The sequence below is a fragment of the Halichoerus grypus genome, chromosome 8 (genome assembly GCF_964656455.1).
Source record: "Halichoerus grypus chromosome 8, mHalGry1.hap1.1, whole genome shotgun sequence".
Classification (NCBI taxonomy): domain Eukaryota; kingdom Metazoa; phylum Chordata; class Mammalia; order Carnivora; family Phocidae; genus Halichoerus; species Halichoerus grypus.
The window spans coordinates 88,561,558-88,579,834 of NC_135719.1; the positions used below are offsets into that span (position 1 = coordinate 88,561,558).

General features: G+C 38.0%; 1 protein-coding gene across 8 annotated transcripts in view; it reads left to right on the forward strand.

The window, feature by feature from the left end:
• NUBPL (NUBP iron-sulfur cluster assembly factor, mitochondrial) overlaps window positions 1-18,277 on the forward strand; it is a 215,709-nt gene that overhangs the window by 19,766 nt on the left and 177,666 nt on the right. For 2 of the 8 annotated variants that reach the window (XM_078053543.1, XM_078053544.1), the window contains exon 3: window positions 17,682-17,756. The exons of the other annotated variants lie outside the window; for them this stretch is intronic. In XM_078053543.1, the coding sequence (XP_077909669.1) occupies window positions 17,724-17,756 (33 nt within the window). In that variant the 5' untranslated portion in view covers window positions 17,682-17,723. The remainder of the gene's footprint in view (window positions 1-17,681; window positions 17,757-18,277) is intronic. 8 annotated transcript variants of the gene reach the window in all.

Sequence of the window (18,277 nt, forward strand, 5' to 3'; positions counted from 1 at the left end):
TTGTATGAAATGAAAATGAAGGGTATAATACTTGGTGCTTTGACAAATAAGGATACTTTTATTTGTTTAAGTATTTACTGAATATTTACCATTTACTGGGCACTTTTCTGGGTCCTGGAGATATAGTGGTAAAAAAGTCTAAGTTTCTGTTTTTAAGGAGTTTATATACTAGTGCAAGAGATATAATGGATAAATATATACTTTTAGGTAGTAATAAGAGTTATGAAAGATTGTAAAGCAGTGTAAGGTGCTCTTTTAGATGGGGTTGTCAGGAAGGGGCTCTCTGAAGACATCTGAAGAGAGATCTAAATGAGTTGAGAAACTGGGCCACAGGAAGAGCAAAAGCCCTGAGGTCGATTCAAAGAACAGGCTTATTTTAAAGAACAGCAGGAAAGGAGCGCCTGGGTGGCTCAATCCTTAGGCGTCTGTCTTTGGCTCAGGTCATGATCCCAGGGTCCTGGGGTTGAGCCCCACATCGGGCTCTCTGCTTGGCAGAAAGCCTGCTTCTCCCTCTCCCACTCCCCCTGCTTGTGTTCCCTCTCTCGCTGGGTATCTCTCTGTCAAATAAATAAATAAAATCTTAAAAAAAAAAAAAAAAAGAGCAGGAAAGTCAGTGTGACTAGAGTGGACCCAGGGAGAGGTAGGCAGGGACTTGTCATGCAAACCCTTATGAGCTATGGTGGAAATTTTGGACTTTTTTTCTGAGTATGATCTGGTTTTGACCAGGGCAGTGGCATGATTTAACTTACTCCTTAAAAGGATGTGGTTGCATTATAGAGTGTAAATGTAAGGGAATAAGAATAGAAGCAGGGAGACTTGCCTAATACCTAATGCAGGAGTTTAAGCTAAAGATGACAGCTTGGACTGTGATCTACCATGGTGGTAGAGTTGTAGTGATAAGTACTTAGGTTCTAAGATTATTTTGAAGATAGAGACAGGAGGACTTGCTGATGAATTGGATATGGATGGTTAAGGAAATAGATGGTTTCTTTACTTTCTTTTTTTTTATATAGTAAAATGATTTACATAATTTAATAGTGTAACCATTTTTATATGTATAGTTCAGTGGCATTAAGTGCATTCACACTATTGTACAACCATTACCACTATCCATCCGCAGAACTATTTCATCATCCCAAACTGAAATTCTGTATCTATTAAATAATGAGTCCCTATTTTCCACCATTCCCAGCCCATGGCAGCTGCCATTCTACTTTTGTTTTCTATGAATTTGGCTACTCTAGTATGCACTAGTATGATCCTCTCAATAGATGCAGAAAAAGCATTTGACAAAACACAGCACCCTTTCTTGATAAAAACTCTCATTATACCCATAGAAGGAATATACCCATAGGTAATATCTCAATGGGAAAAAACTGAGAGCCTTTCCCCTAAGGTCAGGAACATGACAGGGGTGTCCATGCTCCCCACTGTTGTTCAACATAGTCCTGGAACTTCTAGCCTCAGCAGATGACAAAAAGAAATAAAAGGCATCCATATCACCAAGGAAGAAGTCAGACTTTCACTCTTCACAGATGACATGATACTCTATAGAGGAAACCTAAAAGACTCCCCCCAAAAATGGCTAGAACTGATAGAGGAATTCAACAAAGTTGCAGGATATAAAATCAACATACAGAAATCTGTTACACTTCTATACACCAATAATGAAGCAGCAGAAAGAGAAATCAAGGATTCAGTCCCATTGACAATTGCAACTAAAACCATAACTTACCCAGGAATAAACCTAACCAAAGAGGTAAAAGATCTGTACACTGAAAACTATAGAACATTTATGAAAGAAACTGAAGAAGACACAAAGAAATGGAAAAACATTCCATGCTCATGGATTGGAAGAACAAATATTGTTAAAACGTCCGTGCTACCCAAAGCAATCTACACATTCAGTGCAATCCCTATCGAAATACTAAAAGCATTTTTAACAGAGCTAGAACAATCCTAAAATTGGTTTGGAATCAGAAAAGACCCCAAATAGCCAAAGTAATGTTGAAAAATAAAAGCAAAGTGAGATGTATCATAATACCAGACTTCAAGCTGTATTACAAAGTTAAAATCATCAAGACAGTATGGTACGGGTGCAAAAACAGACACATACATCAATGGAACAAAATAGAGAACCCAGAAATGGACCCACAACTAAATGGTCAACTAGTCTTCAACAAAGCAGGAAAGAATATCTAATGGAAAAAAGTCTCTTCAACAAATGGTGCTGGGAAAACTGGACAGCGACATGCAGAAGAATGAAACTGGACCACTTTCTTATACCATACACAAAAATAAATTCTAGATGGATGAAACACCTAAACGTAGAAACCGTCAAAATCCTAGAGGAAAACACAGGCAGCAGCCTCTTTGACCTTAGCCTCGGCAGCTTCTTACTAGACACATCTCCAGAGGCAAAGGAAACAAAAGCAAAAATGAACTATTGGGACTTCATCAAGATAAAAAGCTTCTGCAGAGCAAAGGCAACAATCCTCAAAACTAGAAGGCAGCAACAGAATGGGAGAAGATATTTGCAAATGACATCAGACAAAGGGCTAGTATCCAGAATCTATAAAGAACTCATCAAAATCAACACCCAAAAATTAAATAATCCAGTTAAGAAATGGGCAAAAGACATGAACAGACATTTCTCCAAAGAAGACATAGAAATGGCTAACAGATAAATGAAAAAAATGCTCAACATTACTCATCATCAGGAAAATACAAATCAAAACCACAATGAGATACCACCTCACACCGATCAGAATGGCTAAAATTAACAACTCAGAAAACAACAGATGTTGGCCAAGGATGCAGAGAAAGGGGAACCCTATTACACTGTTGGTGGGAATGCAAGCTGGTGCAGCCACTCTGGAAAATGGTATGGAGGTTCCTCAAAAAGTTAAAAATAGAACTACGCTACAACCCAGCAATTGCACTACTAGGTATTTACCCAAAGGATACAAAAATACTGATTCGAAGGGACACATCCACCCCAGTGTTTATAGCAGCACTATCAACAATAGCCAAAGTATGGAAAGAGCTCAGATGTCCATCGGTTGATGAATGGGTAAAGAAGATGTGGTATATATGTGTGTGTATATATGTATACACACACACACACACACACACACATACACATAATAGAATATTACTCAGCCATCAGAAAAGGATGAAATCTTGCCATTTGCAATAATGTGGATAGAACTAGAGTGTATTATGCTAAGTGAAATAAGTCAGAGAAAGACAAATACCATATGATTCCACTCATGTGGAATTTAAGAAACATAACAGATGAACATAGGGGAAGGAGAGGAAAAATAAGATAAAAACCGAGAGGGAGGCAAACCATAAGAGACTTTTAAGTAGAACAAACTGAGGGTTTCTGGAGGGGAGGTGGGTGGGGAGGAAGGGCTAAATGGGTGATGGGCATTGAGGAGGGCACTTGTGATGAGCACTGGATGTTGTAAATGATGAATCACTAAATTCTACTCCTAAAACCAATACTACACTATAATGTTAACCAACTTGAGTTCAAATAAAATAAATTAAAAAAAAAAAAAGCTTAGGAAAAAAAACCCCTAAAAACTACTAGAACTGATAAATGAATTCAGTAAGGTCACAGGACACAAAATCATTGTATAGAAATTTGCTGTATTTCTAAATACTAATAATGAAGGAACAAAAAGAGAAATCAAGAAAGCAATTCCATTTACAACTGCACCAAAAATAAAATACCTAGGAATAAACTTAACCGAAAAGGTAAAAGACTTGTACTCTGTAAACTGTAAAACACTGGTGAAAGAAACTGAAGACAAACACAAATAAATGGAAAGATATTTCATGCTCATGGATTAAAATAATATAGAAGAGAATATAGAATTAGTATAATGCTGTTACAATGTCCATACTAGTCAAAGCAGTCTATAGATTTAATGCAATCCCTATCAAAATACCAAGAGCACTTTTCACAGAACTAGAACAAATAATCCCAAAATTTGTATGGAACCACAAAAGACCCCAAATAACCAGAACAATCTTGAAAAAGAAAAAGAAAGCTGGAAGTATCACAATTCCAGACTTCAAGTTACACTACAAAGCTGTAGTAATCAAAATAGTATAATACTGGCATGAAAATAGACACATAGATCAATGGAACAGGATAGAAAGCCCAGAAACAAACTCATGATATATGGCTAATTAATCTTTGACAAAAGAGCCAAGAATATGGAATGAAAAAAAGACAGTCTCTTCAACAAATGGTGCTGGGAAAACAGGACAGCTACAAGCAAGAGAATGAAACTGGACCACTTTCTTTTACCATACACAAAAATAAACTCAAAATGGATTAAGGATCTAAAGATGAGACCTGAAACCATAAAAATCCTAGACGAAAGCACAGGCAGTAATTTTCTGACAACAGTCATGCAACTTTTTCTAGACAGGTCCCCTGATGCAAGGGAAACAAAAGCAAAAACAAACTATGGAGACTGCATCAAAATAAAAAGCTTCTGCCCAGCAAATGAAACAGTCAACAACACTAAAAGACAACCTACTGAATAGGAGAAAATATTTGCAAATGACATATCCAATAAAAGGTTAGTATCCAAAACATATAAAGAACTTACACAGCTCAACACCAAAAAAACCAAATAACCCACTGAAGAAATGGGCAGAAGACACAGACATGCAGATGGCCTACGGGCACATGAAAGATGCTCAACATCACTCATCATCAAGGAAATGTAAATCAAAATTACAATGAAATATCATCTCACACCTGTCCAAATGGCTGAAATAAAAAACACGAGAAACCCATAAGTGTTGGCAAGGATGTGGAGAATAAGAAACTCGTGCACTGTTGGTTCCAGGAATGCAAACTGGTACAGCCACTGTGGAAAACAGTATGGTGGTTCCTCAAAAAATTAAAACTAGAACTACCCTACAAACCAGTAATCACAGTACTGGGTATTTACCCAAAGACTACAAAAATACTAATTTGAAAGGGTATATGAGGTCCTATGTTTACTGCAGCATTATTTACAATAGTGAAATTACGGAAGCAGCCCAAGTGTCCATCGATGGATAAATAGAAATGAAGATGTGGTAATACACACACACACACACACACACACACACACACACACACACACAGGAATAGTACTCAGCCATAAAAAGGAATGAAATCTTGCCATTTGCAAAAACATGGAGCTAGAGTAAAATGCTAAGCAAGGTCGGTCAGAGAAAGACAAATACCATATGATTTCATTCACATGTGGAATTTAAGAGAGCAAGACAAACCAAGAAACAGACTCTTAACTATAGAGTACAAACTGATGGGTTACCAGAGGAGAAGTGGTTGGGGGATGGGTGAAATAGGTGAAGGGGATTATGAGTACACTTATCACAATAAGCCCTAAGTGTTGTATAGAATTGCTGCATCATTATATTGTACACCTAAAACTAATATAACACTGTATGTTAACTACACTGGAATTAAAATTAAAAACTTAAAAATTAAAAAAATTTAAAAGGTGGTAGGACTCCAATTATGACAATTAACAAACCTCAAGCAAGTATATAGATTACTTATTAGTTGGTGAAACAATATAGACTAAAAAGTATTGTGCTCTTCTATCCTGACCAAAAGTTGACTCGAAAAGTTCAACACATTTACTGAGTTTTCACAATCAGGACAATTCTGTATACCAAATCTGAAAATGAGTATTTTTCGAATGCATTGGGAAAATGTACCTGATATCATTTCAGTTGTACAATCAAGAAACCTGGAATCTCATTGCTGAGTCCTTCCTCTCCTCTCCCATATCCAGTCCATCATCAAGACCTACCAAAACTCCTCTTCCGTTTCCACTGCCAACACCCTAGTCCAAGACATCACCATGCTCTCCTGCTTAGGTTAGTGTAATAGCCTAAGCTGGTCTCCTGCCCTCACTCTAATATACCCCCCATTCTCCATGCAGCAGTAAAGTAACTTTTAAGCAAATCTGATCATATCTATCCCCTGTTTAAAATTGCTTCCCATTGCCAGTAGAATAAATTCTAAAATTCTTGACCTGGTTACTAAGGTTACTACTCTCCCTCTCACACTGACTCACACAGACTACCTCACTGGCCTTCTTTCAGTTCCTTCATACCACCACCCCACCCATGCTTCTTTCCATTCATGATTTCCTGGCACAAAGGCCCTTGCCCCAGGAGTTTTCATTCCAACTGGGGGGAGAGTCAGGAGGAGGAGACATGGAAGGAGAAGATAAATAAGAATTACCTTGAAAAAAGTAAAACAGAGTAATGTGACAGAGAGTAATGGTGGTTGCAGGAAAGCAGATATCATTACTCTCTCTGGGAAGTCCTCCCTCAACCTTCAGATTAGGATCAGTATTCTGTTAAATGCTCCCGCAACAATGGGATTTCTCCTTTGCGGCACTTATCACAGATGTAAATAAACAAGTTGGACTGTCTTATTCACCACTGTATCCAAAATTCCTACCGTAGTTTCAGACATATAGCAGAAAGTTAATAAACACACTGTAAAGGAATGCCTTGGGTTCTCCAGTTTCACAAACTGAGTCATAAAACCACAGGCCATGTAATGTAATTAGCTAACTTGTCCAACTCTGCCGGAGCCAAAACCAAGAGTCACCAAGATAGGTTATCTGTGCCACTCCTGCTCCATGAGCCTCAGCAATACCCTCTCTACCACCTTTGATTTACTACTGCCTAAGTCATGTTCCCTGCAATGTTTCATAAGACACACACTTCAACAACAGCTGGCTTCCATCTTCCCTATTTAATCATGTATAAAAATAAAACATCTTTATATTATCACAATCATTTCCATGGCAAATATGAAAATATCAGAGTCCTAACTCAAGGACTACAAGAAGTAGCAGCTTTGCAGGAGATTTTTGTCAAAGGCAGATGTTAGCTACTCAAGTTCCATTTATAGGGCTTGTTTCCAAGCAAATCTGTTCTTTCCTGACTTCAGTTTCCTCTTTTAAAAATGACATTTGATAGACTCTCTAGATTCTCAAATTTTCCTTTTTCTTTTGATTACTTATAATATCCTTCAGTAACATGAAATCAAACCCTTTTTTTCTCCATTATAAAAACAATTTCTACTACCAGACTACTTTTGTAAAGATTTGATGCTCAAAACATGTATTATTTATAATGAGGAAAATTCTTTTAGAAGAATTGATATTCACAAGCTCTGTGGTGTGACCACTATAGGAACAAAATTGAGAGCTAATTAAGCTGAGCAATTCTCATTAAATGAAGAAAAAGAAGTAATATTAAGATTTGGCCCTTAAGTACTTGGTCAAATGCCTGTGAACCACAGTGCCTAGGGAAAGTTCTAATCCAGTATGTTGCAAACATCCTTCTTATTCCAAATATGTCCTTCACCCCATCTCACCCCACCAGAGTGGTCTGATCTTCTTTTGAAACTTAATCCTTTGGAAAAGAAAAGAGACCAGCAATCTAACTAAAAAGGCTCTCTGCTGTTTAAAAAAAAAAAAAAAAAACAAGTACACAAATTTTCCTCAAAATGTCCTTCCCCTGGATGAATGCCACCCTTAGTCGTGCACAGCTGGTGTTTGCTCACAAAAATGCTCCGTTCATAAACAAGCCCCCTCTATTGTATTATCACTGGCATCTATTAATTTTCAACTATCTCTACCATGATAAAATTTCTATGCTGTGTAGTTTTTGGAAATAACAATTCTTCTCAATACCAAGTCATCTTGACACAATTTTTTAATTTCTCAGAGAACTCCTAAAATACCAAAGCTTACCACTATTTTAAGACAAAGAAAGGAAGGGAATTGGCTAATAAAGTAACAAGCAGACAACCACTTAACACCAATGTGCTATACCAGTTAGAACACTTTTTTTAGATGTCAGTTTTTTAAACTCTCTCATTGTTGCTTAAACCAAAATCAAGAAGCCTAAAAAGAAATGAAATTCAGATACATGCTACAACATGGATAAATCTTGAAAACATTATGCTAAGTTAAAGAAGCAGACACAAAAGGACAAATATTGTATGATTCTGCTATATGAGCACCTAGAGTAGCCAAATTCATAGAGAACAAAAGTAGAGTGACAGCTGCCATGGGCTGGGAATGGGGGAAAATAGGGACTCATTATTTAATAGATACAGAATTTCAGTTTGGGATGATGAAATAGTTCTGCGGATGGATAGTGGTAATGGTTGTACAATAGTGTGAATGCACTTAATGCCACTGAACTATACATATAAAAATGGTTACACTATTAAATTATGTAAATCATTTTACTATATATAAAAAAGAAAGTAACAAGAAACCATCTGTTTTCTTAACTAACCACATCCAATTCATCAGCAAGTCCTCCTGTCTCTATCTTCAAAATAATCTTAAAACCTTAAGTACTTATCACTACACCTCTGCCACCATGGTAGATCACAGTCCGAGCTATCATCTTTAGCTTAAACTCCTGCATTAGGTATTAGGCAAGTCTCCCTGCTTCTATTCTTTTTTTTTTTTTTTTTAAAGATTTTATTTATTTGAGAGAGAGACACAGCAAGAGAGGGAACACAAGCAGGGGGAGTGGGAGAGGGAGAAGCAGGCTTCCCGCTGAGCAGGGAGCCCGATGCGGGGCTCGATCCCAGGACCCCGGGATCACGACCTGAGCCGAAGGCAGACGCCCAACGACTGAGCCACCCAGGCGCCCCTCCCTGCTTCTATTCTTATTCCCTTACATTTACACTCTATAATGCAACCACATCCTTTTAAGGAGTAAGTTAAATCATGCCACTGCCCTGGTCAAAAATCCACCAGATCATACTCAGAAAAAAGTCCAAAATTTCCACCATAGCTCATAAGGGTTTGCGTGACAAGTCCCTGCCTACCTCTCCCTGGGGTCCACTCTAGTCACACTGACTTTCCTGCTGTTCTTTTTTTTTTTTTTTTTTTAAATTTTATTTATTTATTTGACAGAGAGAGACCCAGCGAGAGAGGGAACACAAGCAGGGGGAGTGGGAGAGGGAGAAGCAGTCTTTCCGCCAAGCAGAGAGCCCGATGTGGGGCTCTATCCCAGGACCCTGGGATCATGACCTGAGCCAAAGACAGACGCCTAAGGATTGAGCCACCCAGGCGCTCCTTTCCTGCTGTTCTTTAAAATAAGCCAAGTTGAATCGACCTCAGGGCTTTTGCTCTTCCTGTGGCCCAGTTTCTCAACTCATTTAGATCTCTCTTCAGATGTCTTCAGAGAGCCCCTTCCTGACAACCCCATCTAAAAGAGTACCTTACACTGCTTTACAATCTTTCATAACTCTTATTACTACCTAAAAGTTTGTATTTATCTGTTATATCTCTTGCACTAGTATGATTTTTTTGCAGATATTGAACCATCCCTGAAGCCCAGGAATAAATCCCACTTGATCATGGTGAATAATCCGTTTAATGTACTGTTGGATTTGATTAGCTAGTATCTTGTTGAGGATTTTTGCATCCATGTTCATCAGGGATATTGGTTTGTCATTCTCCTTTTTGCTGGGGTCTTTATCTGGCTTTAGAATCCAGGTAATGCTGGCCTTGTAGGATGAGTTTGGAAGTTTTCCTTCCATTTCTATTTTTTGGAACAGCTTCAAAAGAATAGGTATTAATTCTTCTCTAAGTGTTTGGTAGAATTCCCCTGGGAAGACACCTGGCACTGGACTCTTGTTTGTTGGGAGATTTTTGATTACTGCTTCAATTTCTTTGCTGGTTATGGCTCTGTTCAGATTTTCTATTTCTTCCTGTTTTGGTTTTGGTAGTTTATGTGTTTCTAGGAATATATCCATTTCTTCCAGATTGCCCAGTTTGTTGGTATATAATTGGTCATAATATTCCCTTATAATTGTATTTCTGTGGTGTTGGTTGTGATCTTGCCTTTTTCATTCGTGATTTTATTTGGGTTCTCTTTTCTTTTTGATAAGTCTGGCTAGGGGTTTATTAATTTTGTTAATTCTTTCAAAGAACCAGCTCCTAGTTCCGTTGATCTGTTCTACTGTTTTTCTTTTTATTTCTGTATCATTTATTCCTGCTCTTATCATTATTATTTCCCTGCTTCTTCTGGTTTTAGACTTTATTTGCTGTTCTTTCTCCAGCTCCTTTAGGTGTAAGGTTAGGTTGTGCATTTGAGATGTTCCTTGCTTCTTGAGGAGAGACTGTATTGCTGGATCCTGCTAGATACTTCCCTCTTATGACTGCCTTTGCTGTGTCCCAAAGGTTTTGGACTGTTGTGTTTTCTTTCTTTTTATTTTATTTTATTTTATTTTATTTATTTATTTGACGGAGAGAGACACAGCGAGAGAGGGAACACAAGCAGGGGGAGTGGGAGAGGGAGAAGCAGGCTTCCCACGGAGCAGGGAGCCCGACGCGGGGCTTGATCCCAGGACCCTGGGATCATGACCTGAGCTGAAGGCAGACGCCTAACGACTGAGCCACCCAGGCGCCCCTGGACTGTTGTGTTTTCATTTTTATTTGCTTCCAAGTATTTTTAAAATTCCTTTAATTTCCTGATTAACCCATTCATTCTTCAGTACGCTGTTTTAGCCTCCATGTATTTGTGGTCTTTCCAAATTTTTTCTTGTGGTTGACTTCAAGTTTCAAAGCATTGTGATCTGAAAATATGCATGGTATCATCTCAGTCTTTTTGTACTGGTTGACGCATGATTTGTGACCTAGTATGTGATCTGTTTTGGAGAATGTTCTGTGTGCACTTGAAAAGAATGTGTATTCTGCTTTAGGATGAAATGCTCTGAATATTTCTGTTAAATCCATCTGATCCAGTATGGATTGGTCAAAGCCATTGTTTTCTTGTTGATCTTCTGCTTAGATGATCTGTCCATTGCTGTGAGTGGGGCATTAAAGTCCCCTATTATTATCGTATTGTCAATGAGTTTAAGTTTGTTATTAATTGATTTATATATTTATATATATATTTGTTATTAATTAATTTACATATATTTGCTCTCAAGTTGAGGGCTTAAATATTTACAATTGTTAGATCTTCTTGTTGGATAGACCCCTTTATTATGATAGAGTGCCCTTCTTCATCTCTTACAGTCTTTGGCTTAATATCTAGTTTGTCTGATATAAGTATGGCTACTCCAGCTTTCTTTTGATGTCCATTAGCATGATAAATGGTTCTCCACCCCCTTACTTTTAATCTGGAGGTGTCTTTGGGTCTAAAATGAGTCTCTTGTAAGCAGCATATCAATAGGTCTTTTTTTTTAATCCATTCTGATACCCTATTTCTTTTGATTCAGCATTTAGTCCATTTGCATTCAAAGTAATTATTGGTAGATATGAATTTAATGCCATTATGTTACCTGTAAAATCACTGTTCCTGTAGATTGTCTCTGTTCCTTTCTAGTCTTTGTTGCTTTTGGTCTCTCTTTCCCGCTCAAGAGATCCCCTTTAATATTTCTTGCAGAGCTGTTCTAGTGTTCATGAGCTCCTTTAGTTTTTGCTTATCTTGAAAACTCTCTCTCTTTCCTGTTCTGAATGACAGCCTTGCTGGATATAGTATTCTTGGCTGCATGTTTTTCCCATTCAGTATGTTGACTATATCATTCCACTCTCTTCTGGCCTGCTCTGTTTTTGTGGTCAGGTCTGCTGCTAACCTTATGTATCCACCCTTGTAGATTAAGGATCTTTTGTCCCTAGCTGCTTTCAGAATTCTCTATCTTTGTCTTTTGCAAGTTTCCCTATGATATGTCTTGGTGTTGATCTGTTTTTGTTGATTTTGAGGGGAGTTCCCTGTGCCTCTTGGGCTTGAATGCCTGTTTCCTTCCCCAGATTAGGGACGTTCTCAGCTATAGTTGTTCAAATAGGCCTTCTGCCCCCTTTTTCCGCTCCTCTTCTTCTGGGACTCCTATGATATGGATATTACTGCGCTTTATGGAATCTCTCAGTTCCCTAAGTCTCTATTCATAATCTAATAGTTTTCTTTCCGTCTTCTTTTCAGCTTCCTTATTTTCTGTAATTTTATCTTCTTTATCACCTATTCGATCCTCTGCTTCTTCCATCCTCATTGTGATTACATCCAGTCAATTTTGCATTGCAGTTTTAGCATTTTTTATTTTGGCCTGACTAGTTTTTAGGTCTTTTATCTTTGTAGCCAGGATTTCTCTGCTGTCTTTTGTGCTTCTTTCTTTTTTTTTTTTTTAATTTTTTAAAAAGATTTTATTTATTTATTTGCGAGAGAATGAGATAGAGAGAGAGCATGAGAGGGGGGAGGGTCAGAGGGAGAAGCAGACTCCCTGCCGAGCAGGGAGCCCGATGCGGGACTCGATCGCGGAACTCCAGGATCATGACCTGAGCCGAAGGCAGTCGCTTAACCAACTGAGCCACCCAGGCGTCCCTCTTTTATGCTTCTTTCAAACCCAGCTAGTGTTCTTATGACTGTTGTTCTAAATTCTTGTTTAGATATATTGCTTGTATGTGTTTTGAGCAAGTCCCTCTCTGTGATTTCTTCTTGATCTTTGTTTTGGGGAGAATTCTTCTGTCTTGTCATTCTGTCTAGGTTTCTTTCTTTTGCATGTTATGAAAGCTTGTTATGTTTCATGCTCCTGAGAGTAATACTGTATTAAGAAGGGGTCCTACACTGTTGAGGGCCTGGCATTCTGGGAAGTGTTTCTGGTGTATGCTGTGTGCAGTCTGCTGTTGTGTTTTGGCTGATTTTCACCACAGGTCAGTCCTCTGCAGAGTTCCTCCTTCTTGCAGTGAGGAGTGTTTGGACCTTTAACTAGGTTTGCTTTGATTTGTTTGTGAAGATAGGCCTGATTTAAAAAAAAAAAAAAAAAGCCTGATCCCAGAAAAGAGACAAGGAAAAGGAAAAAGAAAACATAGTAACAAAGAAGTACAAGCCTGATTCCAAAGAAAAAGAAAGAAGGAAAAAAGAAAGAGGAAAAGCCTCATCCAAAAAAATGAGAAAAGGAAACAAGCCAACAAATGAATAAAAAACTATAAGCCTGATGCCAAAGGAAAAATAAATAAATAAAAAAGATAAAAAAGAAAGCATATTAAAAAAAAAAAAAGCCTGGTCTTATTTCCACCAGAATTGAAGCTGATGCTTTGGAGCACTTTACGAACAGTTGCCTTGATGCATACGGAGGGCCTGTGTTGGTCTTCTGAGGGAGAGGCCCACTGCAGTGGCTGAACAGTCAGACCTGCCCTTGTAAAGAATCTCCTGCCACATGTAGGGGCAGGGTTTGGTGTAAGGGACTCCAGCCTCTTCTCTCTGAAGTCCAACTGTGCTGGTGTGTGTGTGTGTGTGTGTGTGTGTGTGTGTGTGTAAGATGCTGTCCCCTCATCCTCATGTCCCGAAAGAGGGGAACCCGTTGCTGCCACTGTTCGGGAGGCCCTCAGAGAAAAGTGAACAATCTCCTTTTTTGTGTCCCAGGCTTTCATCAGATCCCTGTCCTCAACCTGTCTGTGCCTGGCTGTCTGCATGCCTGGCGCCTCTGTTCTCCTGTGTTTTATCTCTGGCTTGTGCCTGGGATTCAAAACAACAAATCTTAAAGTATCCAGCAGCACATGGACCCTCTCCCTTCCTCTGGAGGAGAGCCTTGCAGTGCTACTCTTGGCACTGTACTGTCCCAGAAAGGCAGTCGCATGCTTGCATAAGTGCCTGGAGTCTGTTGAAGCACAGCGAAAAGCTGCAACCAGGTTATCTGCCCTCTGCATGTGCCTCTGTCCCCTGCTGTTGAATGGCCCCTCAGTACCACCCTGTGGGCCTTTTGTCTTTGGAGAGGCAAAATACCCTCTTCCAAGTGTGCTCTAGGAACGGGAACATTTGCTCCTCGTGTGACTCAGGGGATCGCCACACCTTGGCATCTTGCACGAACCCTGCTCACTGATCTCGCTCCCCCTCTCTCCCTTTTCTGACTTTACTCTGCGAAAGGGTTCCCTTTCGCATGGTGCTTTTCTCTCTCCTAATTCACGTCTCTCAATCTCATCTGTCTCGTTCTTTCCCTCCAATTGTGTAGATTGTTTTTTCTTTCTTTCTTTCTCTTTCTTTCTTTCTTTTTCTTTTTCTTTCTTTCTTTCTTTCTTTCTTTCTTTCTTTCTTTCTTTCTTTCTTTCTTTCTTTCTTTCTTTCTCTTTCTTTCTTTCTTTCTTTTTTTCTTCCTTCCTTCCTTCCTTCCACCTTCCTTTCTCTCTCTCTCTTTCTTTCTTTCTAAGATTTTATTTAATTATTAGAGAGAGAGGGCGCCTGGGTGGCTCAGTTGGTTAAGCGACTGCCTTCGGCTCAGGTCATGATCCTGGAGTCCCTGGATCGAGTCCCACATCGGGCTCCCTGCTCAGCAGGGAGTCTGCTTCTCCCTCTGACCCTCCTCCCTCTCATGCTCTCTGTCTCTCATTCTCTTTCTCGCAAATAAATAAAATCTTAAAAAAAAAAAAAAAAATTATTAGAGAGAGAGAGAGGGCCAGCACAAGCAGGGGCGAAGGGCAGAGGGAAAGGGAGAAGCAGGCTCCCTGCTAAGCAGGGAGCCCAACATGGGACTCGATCATTACCTGAGCTGAAGGCAGACGCTTAACCGATTGAGCCACCCAGGTGCCTTGTGTAGATTGTTTTTTTAATCCTCAGATCAATTTCCTAGTTGTTCAAAATGATTTGATGTTGATCTAGCTGTGTTTGAGGAACGAGGCAACCCCAGGGTCCCACTACTACTCTGCCATCTTCACTCTTTCCTCTTTAAGGTTTTCTATATATAGTATGTTATCTGCAAGTAGTGAAAGTTTTACTTCTTCCTTACCAATTTGGATGCCTTTTATTCCTTGTCTGATTGCTGTGGCTAGGACCTACAGTACTATGGTGAATAAAAGTGGTGAGAGTGGATGTTCTTGTCTTGTTCCTGATCTTAGGGAAAAAGCTCTCAGTTTTTCACCTTTGAATATAATGTTAACTGTGGGTTTTTCATATATGGACTTTATTATGTTGAGGTATGTTCCCTCTACTACTTTTTTGAGAGTTCTTTTCATAAATGGATGTTGTACTTTGTCAAGTGCTTTTTCTGCATCTATTGAAACAATCATATAGTTTTTATTCTTTCTTTTATTGATATGATGTATTGCATCAATAGGTTTGCAAATATTGAACCACCCTTGCATCACAGGAGTAAATCCCACTTGATCATGGTGAATGATTTTCTTTAATGTATTGTTGGATTTGGTTTGCTAATATTTTACTGAGGATTTTTGCATCTGTGTTCATCTGAGATATTGGCCTGTAGTTCTTTTTTGTAGTGTCTTTATCTGGTCTTGGTATCAGGGTAATGCAGTCCTCATAGAATGAATTTGGAAGTTTTCCTTCCTCTACTATTTTTTGGAATGGTTTGAGAAGAATAGGTTTAACTCTTCTTTAAATGTTTGGTAGAATTCACTTGTGAAGCCATCTGGTCCTGGACTTCTGTTTGTTGGGGGTTTTTTGATTACTGATTCAATTTCATTGCTGGTAATTGGTCTGTTCAAATTTTCTATTTCTTCTTGATTCAGTTTTGGAAGGTTATATGTTTCTAGGAAGTATCCATTTCTTCTGTGTTATCCAATTTGTTGGCATATAATTTTTCATAATATTCTCTTATGATTGTATGTCTGTGATGTCATTGTTATTTCTCGTCTTGCATTTCTCATTTTATTTGAGGCCTCTCATTTTTTTTTTTTTTTAATGAGTCTGGCTAAAGTTTTATCAATTTTGTTGATCATTTGATGAGCCAGCTCTTGGTTTTGTTAATCTGTTCTATTCTGTTTTTGTTTCTATTTCATTTATTTCTGTCTAATCTTTATTATTTCCTTACTTCTACTGGTTTTGGATTTTGTTTGTTCTCTTTTTTCTAGCTCCTTTAGGTGTAAGGTTAGGTATTTGAGATTTTTTTTTTTTGCTTCTTGAGGTAAGCCTATATTGCTATAAACTTCCCTCTTAGAACAGCTCTGGTGCATCCCAAAGATTTTGGACTGTTGTATTTTCATTCCTACCAATTTTTTTTTTTAATGGTTTGAGATAAAATTCACATACCATATAATTCATCTGCTTGAAGTGTATAATTTAATGGCTCTTAATATAGTCACAGAATTGTACATCTGTTATCATCAATTTTAGAACATTTTTATTACTCAAAAAAACCTTATATCCTTAGCCTATGTTTCTCCATGTACCCTTAGTTCTAGGTAATCACTAATTTATTTTCTGTCTTTATAGATTTATCTATTTGGACATTTCATATAAATGGAATCATACAATATATGGTCTTTTGTGACTGGCTTCTTTCACTTAGCATTGTGTTTTCAAGATTAATCCATGCTATAGTATATTTCAGTTCTTCATTTCTTTGTATTGCTGAGTATTAGTCCATTGTATGGATATACCACTTTTTATTTATCTGTTACATCAGTTGATGCACATTTGGATTGTTTCTGCTTTTTGGCTATTATGAATAATGCTGCTATGAATATTTAAAAGTTTTTGTATGGACCCACACTTTCTGTTCTCTTGGGGATATACTTAGCAGAAGAATGCCGAGTCATGTCACAACTCTATGTTTAATCAGTTGAGGAATTGCCAGGGTGTTTCCAAACTTTACATTTACACCACTTTACATTTCTTCCAGCAGTGATAGAAGATTCCAAATTTTCAACATCCTTTTTCCAATACTTACTTTCTCTTTTTGATTATAGATATACTTATGGGTATGAAGTGGTTTCCCATTGTGGTTTTGAATTGTGTTTCCCACTAGTTTTTCTAAAACTAAATGATAAAACTAAAACTAAACTAAAACAATAATGAGATTGAAGCTGGGCAGTTTACTGGCTAACAATTTAAGAAGTCATTTTAATCATAAAAGAGTAGAGATGATTTGGCACATGTGAGTAAGCATTTTAAGCATTTTGCAAGGCTTTACCTTCTCTTTTTGGTTCTTATTTAGCAATTAACAGTTAAAACATTTTATTTTGTACCTAAGTTCAAAAAGGTTTTGCGGTTCCACAAAAATAATCTTCACAAATACCCCAGATATTTTTGTTATAGTTTTTCTTTCCCTTTAAAATACAGTATCCATCCCTTTTGGCTCTTAAACAACATAGTTGAGAATGTCGAAGTGATTATAGACAAACTCAGTTGAACAATCCAAGGACCATCTTCAGACACTGTGTTTACTGATGGGTGCTACCTTTACAAAGTTTCCAGCCTTGTGGGGAAGACAGATACACATATTTATTTACATATGAGGAAGAATGCAGTAGGCATAGCAGTTGGTAGGTATAAACAGAGTATGTTAATACCATAATGGAGAGAAATTAGTTCCAGTTTTAAGCAAAGGCAGTATTTTGAAAATTAGGTAGAATGTTGGCAGGTAGAAAAATAGCAGAAAAGAAGAAAATTCTAGGTTGAAGGAATTACGTGAGCAAAGTCATGGTAGGAGGTAATTATAAGGTGTTTGGTATCAGAAGTAATCTGTATGGCTATAGTGTATGGTATACTGGGACCAGAGGGCTTGTGGGAAATCTAATGGAAGATAGACTGGATGCTTATGATATGTAGAAGAGTTTGGATTTTGTCCTGTAATCATTGGGTTACACTAAAAAGTTTTCTACTAATATACAATACATGATAAAATCTGTGCTTTTCAGAGGTAAGATTTATAGTGATGCTGAACAACCAATTATGGACAGATGGGAGGCAAAGAATGCTGTCACAATACCAAAGTGAGTTGACTTTTCAACTAAAATTGACTTAAAAGTAGGTTTTTTGTTTTTGTTTTTTTTAATTTCACGTAACAAGAGATGTGGAAGTTACAGAGTTGGTTAAAAGGCAGCCCAACTATTTCAGGTAGCATTTCTGCATTTCTTTCGGCTTAATCCTTATGGTCACAAGATGGCTGTCTCACTCAGTCATGAAGAGGAAGGAAAAGAGTGTGCTCTCTTACTGTTTTTTTGTTAGGGAAGAAAACTTTCATTAGGCACTCTGAATTTCATTAACTGGGACTGGATCTCATGACTGTGATTTAGCTGCAAGGGAAAGTGGGGAATCTGACATTTTCCACCTTAATATTGGGAGGTGAGTTCTGCCTTTGAAAAGAAGGGATGGGGGCAAGGGTTCTCAGGGGGTTAGCAACCAGCAGTGTCCTCAGATGCTCATATCCTCTAGTTAGCAGTAAAAAGGCAAAGGAAGAGACAGATTTAAGACAGGTTAGAAAAGAAGGAGGGATTAAAGACAACTCTAGGTT